This window comes from Eublepharis macularius, chromosome 11 (assembly GCF_028583425.1).
Source record: "Eublepharis macularius isolate TG4126 chromosome 11, MPM_Emac_v1.0, whole genome shotgun sequence".
NCBI lineage: Eukaryota > Metazoa > Chordata > Lepidosauria > Squamata > Eublepharidae > Eublepharis > Eublepharis macularius.
The window spans coordinates 68,942,285-68,959,243 of record NC_072800.1 but is presented as its reverse complement, the minus strand read 5'-3'; the positions used below and the strand labels follow the sequence as shown (position 1 = coordinate 68,959,243).

The following is a 16,959-nucleotide window of genomic DNA, read 5'->3' as shown; positions in this document are numbered from 1 at the left end:
TTGCCACAGAGGTTTGAGGGCTCCTCCTTTGAGACCTCAGAATGGTGGGGCAGGGTTGAGCTGGAGTGCTGCTGACGTTCTTGCTCCACCTGAGAAGCTGCCCTTCAATCCAGGAACGGTCCTCTCCTTTTCCTCCCTAGTCAGGAGTCTGTGCCCTCCTTTTATTCCCTCTCTCCCTCTTATGGCCAACCCTGCCCCCTCTCCCATCCACCCACACCCAGGGCAGGTCCCACCGCCTGGGTCAGCTGTGGCCACACCCACTGGTCCCACCTCCTCTCAGACCGGCCTCCCCTATCACACCTGGGGCCGGCATCAGGGGCCGGATTGGCCTGGCCTCTTGGGCTCCCTTGCCTCTGCCTGGCTGCCATTGGGCTGACCAGCTTGCCTGCCCCATGAGCGGCAGGCACTTTGCTCCTTGGGAGCCAGCATCCGGCTGGGCTCCGACCTTCCGGCAGTTGGCAAACAGGGTGGGCTCCTGGGCCCAGCTGTGCTGGCTCAGGTAGGCTCCGCCTGGGTGCACTGTCCTCGCTGCTGCCTCCATCGCCCTTCTCCGCTGCCACCGCATCCTTTACGACTCTCCAGGGCACTCCTCCGCCCTCCTCCGTTGCCGCCGCTGCTGTCTCTTCCCTCGTAGCTCTCCCAGATGCTCATGCCCAGCACGTCAGCTCCGGTGACTCAGTGGGGTCAGAGCCTGCCACCCCACTGCTGCCTCAGGTGGGTTCAGGCCAAGTCATGCAAGGGTTCTGCAGGGCCAGGGAGCCATCCCCGGACACTGAATTATTCAGGAGTGTTTCTTAACACAGGTTCAGGCCAGGGAGCCATCCCCGGACATTGAATTATTCAGGAGTGTTTCTTAACACAGGTTCTAGGGGCTGTACTGTAATGAAACGGTTCCTAAAGGTGCTTTAATAAAGAGACAGGGACTGTGGAGTGTGGATTATACTACTGTTCAGTTTGTTGCTATAAGTATGCTTCTACTATGTAATTTCTACATTGTTTAACGTGTCATTTTTAAATTCTTATGTTTTGTTTCAGCTGTTTCAGATGACTGCTTGTTTTCAGATTTCTGCAATCCAAACCCTACTGCATTGTTTATCGTCCCATTCTGTTGATCATATTTAACTTGACTGTGTAATCCACTTTGAGTCTCAGTGAGAAAGGTATGCTTTAAATAATGTAAATAAAAAATAAATAAAAATAATGTAGTCTCACAAGATCTCAGCAGCATGCTTCTTTTAAAGAAGCAAACATTGATTTATGATTTTGTTTGTTTCACCCTCAGTGTATTTTTTAACATTTCATATTTGTCTATACATTTGGAGCTCACCCATACTGTGTAGAAAAATCCCTGCTGCCTGTCTGTGGATGCATTTTGTAGAGTTTTTGATCCACAGTCTATAACGGGATTTGAAATAGATATAATGATGAATGTATTTTATTGTTTTTAACAATAACTTTTAAAAATGATTGTTTTAGGATTGAATTTTTATGTGAAATTGTAACCTGAATCTTATAGAGAATCTTGGCTTTACTCTCTGAAAGCAAACTATAAATGTTTTACAAATATTTTAATTAGTAAAAATCTAAACTAAATAAATATACAATACGGAGAAAGTAAGGATGAGCTCTTCAAGGAAACGCCAATGAGGATTTTGTTCAACACATTTCTAAAGCTGAATGCAGTCTCTTAGGGTTGCCAACCTCCAGATGGGGCCTGGAGATCTCTTTGAATTACAAGTGATCTCCAGGCTACAGAGAGACCAGCTCCCTTGGGGGAAAATGGATGCTTTGGAGGGTGGACCTGCCGAGGTTCCTCTCCTTCCCAAATTCTATTCTCCCCAAGCTCCACCCCCAAATTTCCTGAAATCTCCCGACCTGTAGTTGGCAACCCTGTCACATGTATTCATAGAAATGATATTCTGGTACTCACTCTGCAAGTGCTATAACTTGTTCTTTGGTGGATGCCAGCGGTAGAATTGTTTTGGAAACCTCAGTAATGTAATCCAGTAATATGGGGTCGAAAGGGGGAAGCCAAACAGCCTTTTCAGGAACTTCTTCGGCTATTTTTTGTACATGATCAACTTCTTCTTCTTTTGGTTTCTCTTCTTCTTTTTTTCCTTTCCCTTTCCTTTTATTACAAAAATGACAAATATCTATGAGGAACCCTTGTGTTTCAAAAGCCCTGATTCTAGCTATAGAGTTGGCAGTGACAGGGGCTGCCTTACTTGCTTTTTTCTCATCACATGGCACATTTATGGCATACACACACACACACACACACATATATATGCGCCATAAATCAATGAAGACCAGGGTTGCAGAGGCAAGCAATAGCAAACCACTTCTGTTTCTGTCTTGCCATGAAAACCCCACCAAGGGCTGCCATTAAGTCACCTATGACTTGAGGGCAGGATTTCATGGGAGAGGGAAGGCAATGGCAAACCACCTCTGCTCCTTTCTTCCTTGAAAACCCGATGAGGTTGCAACTCAATGGCACACTTTACCTTTATGAGAAAGGGAAGGAGGGCTAAGTACTGAGTTAACCATATAATCATAGGTTACAATCAACGACATCTTTGTCTGATACACATGCCATACAGCAAGCTTTTAAGCAGCTCATTTGGGGTTCCTGATGATCTGAATCCATCAAATTATCTGGAATGTGAACTAGGTTTAATATAATTTGGCCATATTAACTGAATACTAAGATGCCATAATTGAAAAAAATCTTGCTGTAACTAAAAGCCCCCATATGGACTCGAGACAGATTAGCAAAATTGGCTGTTGCAGAAAAGACAGCTAATAGAAAACCCAACTCTGTTCACAAAGAACATACAAAAATTTCAGTTAATAAAGCACCATGTATGCAATTCTGCTAAAACAGATAGGTGGTTTCCTGTAATTAATACTGTTCTCCAAGGATGCTGTTCATATGCACTTTTACAGCAAAGTTGTGACATCAGTCAGGCAATGGCTCTGTACCTAGATTTCTATGTGCAGTTTGGAATTATATTTTAGATCTTAATTCACTGAGAATGTCACTATATTAAGAAACATTCTGGTCTTTCTGGATCACATCTCTATGTTTGCAGGCTCTTTGCTTTTCTGAATCCATGATGGGTGAATCACAGTAAGTTTTGGTTGGGCACTAGCACCCACAGAAACCAAACCTTACCTATGCAAGGTAGGGCTCAAGGACTACTGAGGAGTATGATACAGATAGAAAGCACCTCTCAGCATTGCTGCATTCCATCTCATTGATAATAATTCCTGCTCACAATGTGAGACACAGTAGTGGACAGTAAGGACAGATGTCCTAGATTTGGGTGGAACTAACTAACACCCGCCACCTTTGGCTCAGCCAGTTCAAGACATTTTGATTTGAAGCTTGGCTAAGGGAGGGAAGCGTAACAAAACAGTATTCCACTGGCAAACACTAGAGAAGAGGGGCCTCCAAGTGTCAAAGCTGAGTTTTACAGTCAACTTTACAAAATGGCAGCCACCTTTTACAGAGCTCCTTCCATTGTTAGCAGTCAGACCCTTCCTCCTGCTGAGGGGCAGTTTATTGATATGAAATCATAAACGCCCTTCCTCATACAGCATAAGCACAAAGCGCTGCCAGGCCTGAAATATAACAAAATGGATGCCAGCCAGGCAGGAGCCTAGAAATATTTTAGAAAGGAATCAAAGCGGCTGACTGACTAATGGCCCCCTCCAAGTCCCAGAGAGATGCATAATTTAGGACAGTGGGTCTTCCAAGAACTGACTAATCTCATCCATTTCCAGCCTCTTTTCTCCTCACCCATTTAAACTGATTAAGCACCACCTAACGCTATTCATCAAATAGGCTTGTAGCCTGGGCTGGCAACCCCTAGACCTCAAGTAAGGTATATCCATTTCTCCCCTCTCCATATTTGGGCCATGGGTACCAATCTATTTCTACAATGGATTGGAAAGCTACAGGCAGTTGTGGCTTCCCATTGTGTATATCCACTATAAAACACATTTGCCTGTGATCATCAAATACAAGCAGTTTTCATTAATTTCCCCCCATGCTCAAGGAAAGTTGCCATGTTTGCAGTGACCCAAAGGAGGCAGGGAACTCTCGCTTCTGCCTGCCTTCAGAATCACAGTGGGCTGAAGCACAGTGCCATCTTGAATGCTTATATACAAGAAACAGTTGCATTTATAACTTTTTGCCCTTCAACTCTAAATAAGAATAAAGTTAGATCATTCGATTTATAGTACCTTGATCCTTTCTCTCTACTGCTGCCTTTGCTGAGTGAAGACCACCGTCCCGGAGTGTCCGACTTTTCCTCTGCTGAGCTATCAAAATTATAAAGTAATTTCCCATTTCTCTATGATGTCATTAGAAATTCTTAAGGGGTTTGTGCATACATGATGCAGTAGTCAACGAAGATGGTACTGTAGGCAGTACCTTCCCAACAAAACCAATGACAAAACAAAGGAAGTCAAAAAGCAGTCTCACTAGCTTGCAGACATCATATCAGATCTAATCCCACATTTTCATTAAGTAATATCATAATTATCAAAAAAACATGACATTACAATAGTGTTTGCACTTCAGCTGTGCTGATACTGTTACAGGAAAAACTGCCCCACATTAGAATATACCTTCTTAAAAACGAACAACGTGATGGGGACTCTGCATCGCTCTTCAGTACCCTGGTGGAACCAACACCATACTTGACACTGCTGCACCAACAGGAGTCAATGGATGCATAGTCCAGTGTCAACTGGGCAGACTTTATGCATAATGGTATACTTTGACTTCACCAAAGGAAGTGGCCATGACTCAGTGGCACAGCACACTCTTTGATGCAGATTGTCCCAGATTTCTCTCTGGTATCTTCAGTTGGGAAGGTTCTAAGCCATAGATTCCAGGAAAAACTGTCCTCTCTCTATGGCCCTGGGGAACTGTTGCCAGTCAGAGGAAGACAAACAGTTTGATAGGACACAAAGCAGATTCATGGGTTTCACCAAGCGCAGTCACAGCCCATCTCTTTTTAACATTAATATTAATCAAGAAGGAAAAATACATCCTGTCTAGCTATCTTTTCTTGTTTCCCTAAAAACCACAAGCGTTTCCATTTTGTCCAATCTGCAACGAAGAAGGGCCAGAAGGAATTCCTTTGACTGGAATGTAGTCTTTTGCAAGGCCACTACTACTGACAAATGTGGATCCTTTTCAATGTAGCCCTAGCAATTAAAAGAGAAGACAGCTACAGACAAACAGTCCAGACATACATTTACAGGACTTTGATTTACAGGACTGAATTGGGTCATGGGATGCTGGGGGGAAAAGTGGGCATCTAAACATTTATTTATATAAAGACAAGTGTCCTAACTGACTCATCAATGCCCAGCCCAACCCCCTGGATCTAGAAACATGAAATTTGGGGAGAATGTTCCTTTCAGGATGTAAAGACTCACTAAGAAGGGATTTTAAGAAATTCACCCCCTAGGGGGGTAAAATGTGTTTTCCAGTAGGGATACAGCTTCCCTGTGTGGCTGGCAGGCTGCCCCTCCTCCCACGAACTGCCAACTCAGCCACTCTTCTCTGAGGTCATTTGCATATGCGGCCTGATTGGTCATCACCCCAACATTCTAAACAGTATGCAGTTGCTGTTGGGAGTCATTGAATGTGTCCTGAAATAAAAATACACCTCCCAGTCTTCCCCTCTAGGGTTGCCAATCTCCCTGTGTGGTCTGGCTTTCCTGTATGGCTGGCAGGCTCCTGCCTGCTCGCATCCTCCCCTTTGATTGATCAGCAATGGAACTATGTGTTCTGAGGTAAAAATCAGGTAAATGAAAATGCAGACAATTGAAGAAAGACAATACAAGACTCCTGAATAGGAATTTTATATCAAAGTCAGTATGGCAACTGAGTTTTTAAATGTTCATGGGGAGATGGTATATGACCTTTCTAGGGGCCATTTCAATGTGAACCTCTCACATGAACCTGCCGAAGTGCCCACCACACCACCCTTCCCTCAATCCAACTCCACCTCACACCTCTCACAGCTATCATCTCTTACTGCCGCCAAGAAGCCTTCTGGCAGACATCATGCAAGATACACTGACGGGAAAAGGAGGAAGCAACTTAGAGATGTGGCAAAGAAATATGGTCCTATTCCTGCGGTGCACTGAGCAGCAGTGGCCAAATACCAGCAAGATTACCCCGAAGTGCACAGAGCAGTAGTCTCTCTCTATGAGCAAAACAATCCTGGAAGACGTGTGGAGAGGGGCTCACTTCCATGGGAGGTCAAGGCTTATTCAGGCATGGCAGATGATCCTTTGCTACCTTCAAGCTGCCTCTTAACCTCATCCATGCAGAAACACCCCTGTTCAGCATCTCAAAACAAAGCAACATGGCCCAAGTGCTGCGGAACTGTAAGCTCATTTTTTGGGATGAGAGCACCATGGCGCACAAGGGGTGTTTTGAGGCACTGAGCATAACCCTCAAAAATGTCAGGGGCAATGAGAGAGTGATGGGAGGAGTGACCGTGCTGCTGGCTGGAGACTTCTGCAGACTCTACCAGTAGTCCCAAGGGGAACTCGAGCTGACGAGGTTACCGTGTGTATCAAGGCGTCATATCTGTGGCCCCTCATCAGGAAACTCTCACTAAGAAAGAACATGAGGGTCCACTTGAGAGGCGTCCGCTAGGGAATTCTCTGAACTCCTACTAAAAATAGGGGACGGATATAATGTGAGTCCAAGGGAAAGGTGACCATCCTTACAGGCCTGGGCACAGTAATGATGACCCTAGCAGACCTAACAGCCACAATATACCCTGATATCGTCACTATCACAGAGAAGTCCATGGACTGGCTGTGCAAGCGTGCCATTCTGCCCCCCAAGAATGACAAGGCTGCCATCATTAATGAAACACAATTTAACTCCCTCAAAGGGGCAGGAGTACAGATCTGTGGACTCAGTAGTGTAAATGGATGATGCGGTCCACTACCTTGTGGAATTCAACACGCTCAATCCTCCTGGCTTCCCAGCCTACAAACTTGTCCTCGAAGTGGGGGATCCAATGATGCTGCTCCAGAACCTCAGCCCACCCAAACTCTGCAATGGCACCAGACTATGAGTGAAAGCCCTCCACGGGAACATCATCAAGGCCACATTGTTCACCGGCAGTGCTCGGGGAGGAATCGGTGTTCATACTACGCATACCATTCATACCATCAGATAACCTCTTCGAGTTCAAGAGACTGCAGTTCCCCTCAAAGCCTGCTTTGCTATGACGATCAACAAGTCCCAGGGGCAGATACTGAAGGTGGCAGGAACTGACTTGAGGGAGGACTGCTTCTCACATGGGCAGTTCTATGTGGCCTGCTGCAGAGGGAGCTCACCCAGCAGCCTGGTGATCCTAGCACCTGAGGGGAATACCACCCATGAGGTCTACAAAGTGGTCCTTCAGTAGAAAAAAAAAGGTTGTATGTATTTTTCACTTTATTTATTGCACTACAATCTTTTCCTTTTAAAATCTCTTCAATAAATGTTACATTTCGAAATTCATTTCATCAGTTTTCGGCATCAACACACTTGGCTTTATTCAAACACCTTTGTGAAGCTCGGGTACTATGCTATTATACTACAAAACCAACTCAATCCCCCACAACCTAAAATTGTTACATACCCGTAAGTATTATAACTGGATTTAAAGCAGTTAAATACCGTAGCGAAGCACGGGTATCAGGCTAGTTTTAAATAAATAAATCTGGAAATTATCTGTAGATTATAAGCCTAGCAAACATATGTTACAACCTGCAGGTTAAACAAGCTCTGAAAACAATATGCTTAGTATTATATAATGCTGTGGAATTGCTATCAGGGGCAATTCCCCTGGGAAGAGGAAAAGGCCCTGGACAAGGGCTCCAGCCTGCCCAGGCCCCAACCTTACAAAAGAGGGACAGCTAGCCAGTCCGGAGCTAGCCAGCTGTGAGTGACTGCCACAGCTCTGCCAGGCCTGGGCATGGCCTTTGGAATGCTGTGCCCAACTTGCTCAGGGCCAGGAGCCTTCCCTAGGCCACAGCCGGTCCTTCTGCCCCGGGCTGGACTGGCACCAAGGGGTGGGCAGGAAATTGGTCCAGGAAATTCCCTGGTGAGTATAATGGCCAGTCTGCCCCTGATATCTATCTTTTGTCACTCAAGGATTTGGACTGAAGTGACACAACTGGATGGAGCAGGGCCTGTCTCAAAAGAAAGTCAATCTTAGGCTGCTGTCTGATGCTTAAGTTACTGGTCAGCTGATATTTCCTGAATGGTTGCTAATTGTTAGCAGGTGGGTCTCCTGAGAGCTCTGATCTTTAAAAAGGTGAGATCTTCCAGTTGAGGGAAGCAAGCAGTAGTGCTGTGTGTGTTTTTGTGTGATGGAAACAACAATTTTGGAGTCTTAAACAATGACACAGAGAGAGGAAACAGGCAGATAGTAGCTGTGGGTTGGCTGAAGGCGGAGTTCCTTGAGGCACAAGGTAAGTCTCTCTCCTTGAAAGGCAGCAGATCTGCTTCCTTGTAGGAGTGCCTCAAAGGCTCCACCTGGACTCTATTAGTTCATTTGTACATAAAGCACATAGTCCAGTGATGAAGTACGTCTCCAATGCGCCCTCATTCACAAGGACCAAACCAAGGTAGCACTGCCTTAGAGCATGACTGCTCAGGAAAGTGGGGAGAATGTAATAGTAGTTTTCCCATTTTTAATTCCACATTCTAGTTTCAGATACTACTCTATCATTTCCTGTATTTTTTACATTGAATTCTGAACAACTTTCTTCACATTTAGAATCTGACACATTAGGAGAGGCAGAATGACCGTATATACCTGGCTTTTTCTTTACTAATTTTTCTCATGGTACTGAAGCTTCGGGCAGGAAGATCTTGTGACTTTTCCTCAGTTGTAGGAGGTAGTTCACTGAAATAACACAGGACACACAGTTGTTGCACAATATAGTATCAGACAAATGGACAGCTTGCTTACATAACAGAATAAATACATCCACATGAACAAATACACAAGTGTAGTGGGAGGAGAGTCATGTACTTGCGCCAACAGGAAGGAAAGGAAGACTTGACCCTGGGAATATGCGAAAAGAAGTCCCTGGGTTAATTTGGGAGGCAAATACCTCCCAAAGTACAGAGGAAGGGACTGAGGACTTATTGACTTTGCAGTTCACTCGTGTGTGGTCTTTTAAAAGAGAGGCAACACTAGAGATTATGAAACTATTATGACTTTGGAGTCATGCATTATAGACAGTGCCTCTGCCTTTCCTGCCTCCTTTATTATTTCTTTTTTGCACTTTTTCTTCTTTTTCTCATTACTATCTATTTGGATGTCTAAGCCTGTGCAGCGCTTGTCTATTTTCTTCTGTTTCTATAATAGGAATGCATTCAATTCTAATGGTTAAGTACTGGGGAAATTGTCATGATGTTTGAACCTTGGTCGACATGTGATCTTGCTATAAATTTTGAATTTGGTCTTAATGCAAAGACCCAGGTAGATGGGGATGAGACTGTGTGGTTGGGCTTATAGCAATGGAAGAAAGCAATCTGAGCTAGTGGGAGTGAAGAAAAAAAGTTTTGAAAGGCTTAGACCATAATTGATAAGGCTCGGTGTCTTGGTTGCTTCTGGCTACTGCACTAATAGAATGAGGAGACGCTTGCAAATATTGGAAGCTTCTGCCTCTGTCTAGTTTGGATTGTGTTAGAGTTTGTGAAGGAGGCTGAGAGAACAGTGCCCCTCTTCTGAGGCCAAGGTCATCTCATTCCATGAAATGGGAAAGGGATAAGTGTTTAAATGCTTGTTACAGAAATCAGTGGGTTTCACAAAACAGTGGTACCACAACTGAAAATTAAAAAATAAATAAATATATGGATCTCAATATCCTAAAGTCCAAATAACTCATGGCAAATGGGATCTGTGTTTGGATTTCCAAATGAGCCTCCATTTTTTATTTATTATATTATAAAAGTAACAAATAATATAACAAAAAAAAGTCTTAGTGCGTAGAAGATCCTTGGTTTGTGCATAGAAGATCCTTGGTTTTACCACAAGCATTTCTGATTAAAAAGGACCTTGGGTAGGAAGCATGGGAATGGGGCTGCTAGATTCCCAACTTCCCAAACCCCAAGACTTATGATGGTGGAACCTTCATAATATTACACTAAAGATAAAATACTAATAACAGTATTTCCACACACCAATAAGGTGTTACTGGAAGTGAATCTTGCTGTCACACTCCAATAGGAAGCATACCATACATAAGGAAATGTGTGTAGTCACAACCATGGACCAGGCTTACTGGACTTTGGCCTGACCATCTTAAGTCAGCTCCTTGCATATCTTAAATAAAAAAATCTGCAGCCTCATCAACATGCATTCCAATCAGAACAGTGTTTAGTAGACTCACACTTCTGGTGATTTAGCATTTACTAAAATTATAGCTCGGCGATCATTGAGTTCCTGAGCACTGAGTTCCTCTAAAGACAATAGTTTCACACCTCGTTTTACCTGTAGAGAGATTAGAATAAAGCACACAACATATTAAGTTCAGATTCTACTTGAGCTGTTTAAAATGTCTATAGCAGGGTCCCCAACCATTTTCATAGAACCAGAGGAGTTAGCCATGTTCATCCGTAGTTGCAAAATAGTAAAGAGTCCAGTAGCACCTTTAAGACTAAGATGCATCTGACGAAAAGAGCTTTGGTTCTCAAAAGTTTATGCTACAAGTTAGTCTTAAAGGTGCTACTGGACTCTTTACTATTTCCCAGCCATTCTGAGTCTTTGGGCACCTTTGGAATTCTGACCCAGAAAGGTGGGTGAAGCCACAAGATGGCGGCTGCAGCTTACTTCCAGTCACTCAGTGAAGATCTTTGCGTTCTAGTGGCAGCTGCTGCCAAAGCAATGTTTTTAAAAATCTGCACTGCCAATCAAATCTCCAGCAGCCAATTAGAAGCTTTGCTGGGCAGAAGCCCCTCCTGGCCTCATCCATTTCCTAAAAAACACTTGGCGGGCTCCAGGAAAGGTGTCAGTAAGTGCCACGGCAGCCACTGGCACCAAGTTGGGGCTCCCTGGTCTGTATCAATTCAGATGAAAGCACAATGATGAAAGCTAAATCCAAACTTTTTAAAAAGACTCCAAAGCTTGGCATGTCTCTGTCTAGTAAAAACCAAAGCACAATAAAAGAGAATGGGGTGGTTTTCAAAAGGTATGTATATGCATTTTAAATACAAAGAAAACAATCAGTAATGTATGCAATGTGTAGAGAGCAAATATATATTGAACATGGAAATCCAGAAAACCAAAGTAAAAGTAAATATTTCCATAAAAGCAAACCTCTGATTATAATGGAGGCTCTCTAAGATTCACAATTCCAAGGGTAGAGGAACAATATATATTCCCGTGATCAAGGCAATGCAAACTCTTCTCCTTTGTGCAACCGACTATTGGGCAGTCCATCATCCAATAGAAGGTAGGAGAGTGATAGGGATGGACACAAGCTGGCTCTAATGGGCTCAGACTGGAGCAACTCTCCCTGGAATTGTGTTGGAAGAATGATAAGCAATGGACTGGGAAGTCCAAGAAGGAAGAGGCTGTTTCCTGGATGTGAAATGTTGCCTTGCTATCAGTTCTCTGAGAGCTGCTGATGTAAATCCACTTTGTCTAAGCCCGAAGCAGCAGAAACTTAAATCATTTTACCTGTCCATAATCATAGAACCCATCTGAAATTATATTATTGGATTCTAAATATCCCATTTGACTATATTTCTGAGGAAGATTGTGGTCAAGTATTTTATCCAAAGCTACTTCACTGAAGTTATTTTTGCGACCAATGGACAAGTTAATTTCTTCAAGAATGTCTAAAGCACTGTCAGAAAGAAAGAAAAGAAAAGGTTACTTTACATACTCTAATCAATTTCCTACAAAGAACTGATGTACTGAACACACACACACACACACACACACACACACACACACACACAAAATTTTTACACCCCGTCTTTCTGCCCTCATAAGGCCACCAAGGCAACTAACAAATTAAAACATACATAATAAAATCATGTTTTAAAACCATTGCAAAGCAGCAGCATAGTGGGTTGTGCAAAGTGCATGTAGAGGAACAAACTACCACACAGAGCCTGGTTTAAGCTTTAGGGAAAAAAGATGATTCCTTTTTTAGGGAAATCTACTGAGGATAGGAAAAGAGTAGAGACAGCATTCTAATCTAACTACCTGGTCTACGGTGCTGAGAGATGCGGGATGGATGCCCTGCACTTACGGCTGCAAGATGGAGAAAAAGAGGACGAGAGGAAGGTGCAATGCAGAAGGAAGGAAATCCTGAGAATATCATTCTACCTTTCACAAGGATAGCATCAGGACAGCAGAAAGGGGGGCTGCACAAGCCCTGACCCTTCGATGTCTCTGACCCTACTGTGTCCCCCTCTGTAACGTGAAACTGATAAACTACTTACAAAAACCATTAAAACAAATTAAACGTCAGGTTTTTTTTCTAGTTCTTTTAACCCAGGAAACCATTTCTTTTTAACTCTATTTACATGAAATGAAAATTCACCTACACAGACATTCATAAATGCAAACTATTTGAGACACCGTTCAGACAATTCGCTCCCACCCTTCACTTCCACAGCATTCTACTCACCCAAGCCTGGTCATTTCCGCTGCTGTTAGTTCATCGTTGGCACAAACCATAACAGCCCAACATGCGTTTCTTCTAACTTCATCGTTCCTTGAATGGAGGAGCTTAATAAGAGGCTCAAGCCCACCTGCATTTCTTAACTACAAAGACAAAAAAACCACCCTTCATCTGAGCCAAAGCTTCCACACACGCTTCTATCCTACTTAAGGATAACAAAACTCAGGGCTTTTTTTCAGGGGGAATGTGGGGGAACGGAGTTCCGGAACCTCTTGAAAATGGTCACATGGCTGGTGGCCCCGCCCCCTGATCTCCAGACAGAGGGGTGTTGAGATTGCCCTCCGCGCCGCTCCAGCGAAGCGGAGGGAAATCTAAACTCCCCTCTGTCTGGAGATCAGGGGGCAGGGCCACCAGCCATGTGATCATTTTCTCCGAGGGCAACCCACTGAGTTCCACCACCTCTTTTCCCAGAAAAAAAGCCCTGACAAAACTTATCCTTCTTTTTCCACAGAACCACACTTGAATTACATGCAAGTGCCCTGCCATAATATGGCAAGAGCTGCCTAGAATGCTTTCTTGCATGAAGCCTACCAGTATGGAAGGGCTCTAGCCTGCTACCAGATATAGCAAACTTAATCATGAACAAACTCCTTTCTGAGCTGGTGTATCAGCACACATTTTGTCTTTGCCTTCTGTTAATCTTGTGCTGCACATCGCAAGCAAAGCAATTTGCTTTGCTTTATCACCCGTTCAGTTTTGTTTGTTCTAATGCCCTGATCCCTGGGCCTTATTGCAGCTTTTGCTTATGGCTCTTTCTGTGGCAGCCTTGCTCTTCCCTGCTTGCTTTGATTCTCTACTGCTTCAGTCGACTTGCTTCTGTCGCATATACTTATTGTGTACCTGATCCACACTGTAGTGAAATTCTGTGGCTCTGGCCACAGTTGAACCCAGGAGATAAACAACCACAGGGACTTTCATTCTGGATTTGCACTGTCCTTTGTCACTTGATTCCATACAATGTACACACAAAGATTTATTTTGGTATATGTGTATGTGGGGAGGGGACTTGGCATTTATGTGATTAAATTTTTTTCCACAAGAAAATGTTCATATACTATAAGAGTATTTGAATCCTTGTTTTTATATAGTATACTAGTTCATAGTGCATTAAAAATCCTGCTCGTTACTTAGACCTATCTTCCTCACATCTGGCTGAGACAAGACTTATTTCTGTTTTTCCCAGTACTTGCTACAAACTGACCTGTGGTGCAAGTGAATAGACTTTTTACAGAGACCCATGATAAAATGTACTTGTTCAAGACAGACTCAAAATATAAAACAAATCGGTGTTTTATTATAAAAATTTCAAAGCAGACGCTTTGTATATACTTCACCTCGGTTCTTGCGTCAGCATCACAACCAACAGCCGCCACGGTGAGTGCTGCTGTGCTTTGTACTAGGCTGTTGGTGGAGTGGAGCGGTTCAACAAGGGCACTCATAATGCCATGGCTCTGCATGTTGAGGCGCAAAGGCTCCTGGGTGGCCAGGTTGGTGAGGACTGTGGCTGCACTAGCAACAGCCCCGTCTCTCTTGGAGCCGAGAACACTGATCAAAGGTTCAATTCCATCGGCTTCAGCAACAGCACTAGAAAAGTGGATAAACCCCTGAACACCTGTTGATTGGAACCCCAGAAATGCATACCAATGGTTGCCGCTTAATTCAAACGAGATAAAGGGTCTGAATGAATAACTTTTTATTCAACGTCCCACGTAGTCAATGGCCTTAGAAGGATGTAACTCTGCTCAGAATTGCACTTGGGCAGCCTAATCCTGAAGGCAGCTACAGCAGAGGCAACCAGCCGCCCGCACCACAGAAGTGCTGCTGGTAGGGGTGTGCGATTTGGTATATCCAGTCCTAAAATATCCAGTCTGAAAATGCCTTCTTTTTATTTTACAGATATATTTGGGAATCCCAATCAAATCCAGGATTCTCAAATAGGCAGTTAATTCACAGCTAATTCTGAAAATATTTGGAATAACCTGGGCTGCCATTTTAAAGGTCGCAGCAGCTTTCTCCCCTTTGCTATTGGAGGATTTTTGGGCGAGAGGAGGGCATGGGGAGGGAGGAGACTCTCAGAAGCAAATGGCATTGCATATTAAGGGGAGCACAACAGTCTCCTCAGTCAGACAGGAAGTGAGCTTCCCCTAATGTGCAACGCCATTCACCTCTGAGAGTCGCCTCCCCTCCTAATGCCTGGGAAACCTCCAAAAGTGTGACTGGCTGCAGCTTCAGAGAGATTTTTTGGAGTAGGTACATTCTGCTGCCAGGTTGCTTCTATTGGCCTTTGTTAGTTCTTTTTGGAAAGCGTTGAGTCTATAGAGAATAATAACCTGCTTGATTTTGCAATCTCAAAAAAAAAGAGCCAAATATTAGAGACCCTCCCCATCATTCTGGGTACACTATCCTGGGAGTATGTCCTATCATATGATGTGGGGCATATTGCCAGGTGGTTCTTGCTTGGATCCCTGCCCACCCCCCACTGCTAGCCTCAAGTAAGGGAGTCAACATTGTTGAAGCAGCACCTAAGCTTGTGTGAGGGTGACGAGGGAGCCAAGTGCAAACGCCCTGCCCAGGAATGCTAGATTGCTTCCCCAACTCACTTGTTGGCACATGGCTGCCTCTTTGGTTTGTGTTCCCAGAGATGGGATACCTGTAAGAGTTCTGAAATGAGACAGGTTAGCTATACAGCATGATCTTTGCTGTCCCCTTGGATGCTAAGTTCCTTCTCTGTGCCTTTCCCACTACCAAAGTGGGCACATTAAAGTTCTGTGGGACAGATTCCTGTGCTACACTCCCTACCTACTGAAATATGGAGCATCATAGCTAGGGTGGGGTTTATGTAGTGCTGGTGTGTGTGTGTGTGATTGGGTGTGAGGGAGGGGGTTTGGCCCATTCTGGGGAAAGGGGTGACCGGCTGTGGCTATACTGAGCATCCTGTGTTACACTAGAGATTATGGACAGAGATGTACATATAGGGTGCTATTTTGGCTCTTTTATTGTATGGGTGCCTATGGGCTACATCGTGGTATTTGGTGGCATAACCTTCCACCAGTTCTGGGGAGGTATTCCCAGGCTGGGGTGGCTTAGGGAGCCAAGTAACTCCTGCCACGTCCTGGGTCCACCCCTTTCCCTACCAGTGCAACAACTTGCACGGACATCGCTCTGTCCCATTGCCATGCCAGCGCTCAGCTGAGGCATAGAACTGCTGGGGTGCTCTGCTGGCACATCTCCAAGCTACACCAGTGTATCTCACAGATACATTGATGTAGCACCTTACTGATTCCTTGTGTGCCTTTGCCTCCCCGCCCCCACTATGCTGTCAAAGAGTGGTTTCCTTGATACAAGAATGTGTCCTGAAATATAAAACTTCAGCACTTTTTATACACAGTCTCTTATTTATTTAGACATTTTTATGCCACCTCTCTAGAAAACCTACCTGAAGCAACTTACAAAATAATAAAAAACAAAACATTAAAAGTTATTAATTAAAATCACAGGATTATTGACAACAGATGGATTTCTAATTCTTCCCTCTTTTCCAATTTGGACTGCTCTAATAGCAGCATACACCAGTGAAACTACCTCTTTCCACTGGAATTCTTCTTCTATATGCATTCATAATATTATTCTTGCAAACAACATAAGGCATATGCCCAACTGACTAGCATTTCATAGTGATTTTATACTAGGCTCATTTGTTTGTTAAACAAAACTTGGCAGAGCTATTAACACAGGAAATATACAGATGGAAATCTCAGTTATCCATGTGCTTTCTTATTTATAATTGTGCTTTAAAGTATTTTTGTCTCTCTCTGTAAATGGGAAAAAATGTGGTGGTTTCTTAACAATAAAGTGCCATAGTCTAAATCCAAGAACCTCAAGCCTGGGAGACAGAGTGCCTGCTTGGAACAGGGACTGTGGAACAGCACATGCTTTGTACACATGAAGCCCTTGGTTCAATCTAGGTAAAGAGCTGCTGTAGCACAGTAATTAAGTGATTCGGCTTCGAATCAGCACTCCACTGGTTCAAATCCCACTACTGCCATGAACTCAGTCAGTGGCCTAGGTTAAGCCACTCCTCAGCCCCAGCTCCCCAGCAGTATTGTGGGGATAATAACAACACTAACTTATTCACCGCTCTGGGTGAGGCACTAATCTGTCCAGAAGAGCAGTATATAAGTGCAGTTGTTGTTGTTTATCATTAAAGGGTTTAAAGTA

At 43.9% G+C, this 16,959-nt stretch overlaps 1 protein-coding gene across 1 annotated transcript in view; it reads right to left on the bottom strand.

The window, feature by feature from the left end:
• ARMC3 (armadillo repeat containing 3) overlaps window positions 1–16,959 on the bottom strand; it is a 75,291-nt gene that overhangs the window by 9,120 nt on the left and 49,212 nt on the right. Inside the window, exons 11-17 of the mRNA XM_054991486.1 lie at window positions 14,076–14,325; window positions 12,688–12,824; window positions 11,727–11,895; window positions 10,438–10,538; window positions 8,853–8,942; window positions 4,249–4,326; window positions 1,931–2,128 (exon numbers count right to left, since the gene is read on the bottom strand). Coding sequence (XP_054847461.1) covers window positions 1,931–2,128; window positions 4,249–4,326; window positions 8,853–8,942; window positions 10,438–10,538; window positions 11,727–11,895; window positions 12,688–12,824; window positions 14,076–14,325 — 1,023 coding nt within the window. The remainder of the gene's footprint in view (window positions 1–1,930; window positions 2,129–4,248; window positions 4,327–8,852; window positions 8,943–10,437; window positions 10,539–11,726; window positions 11,896–12,687; window positions 12,825–14,075; window positions 14,326–16,959) is intronic.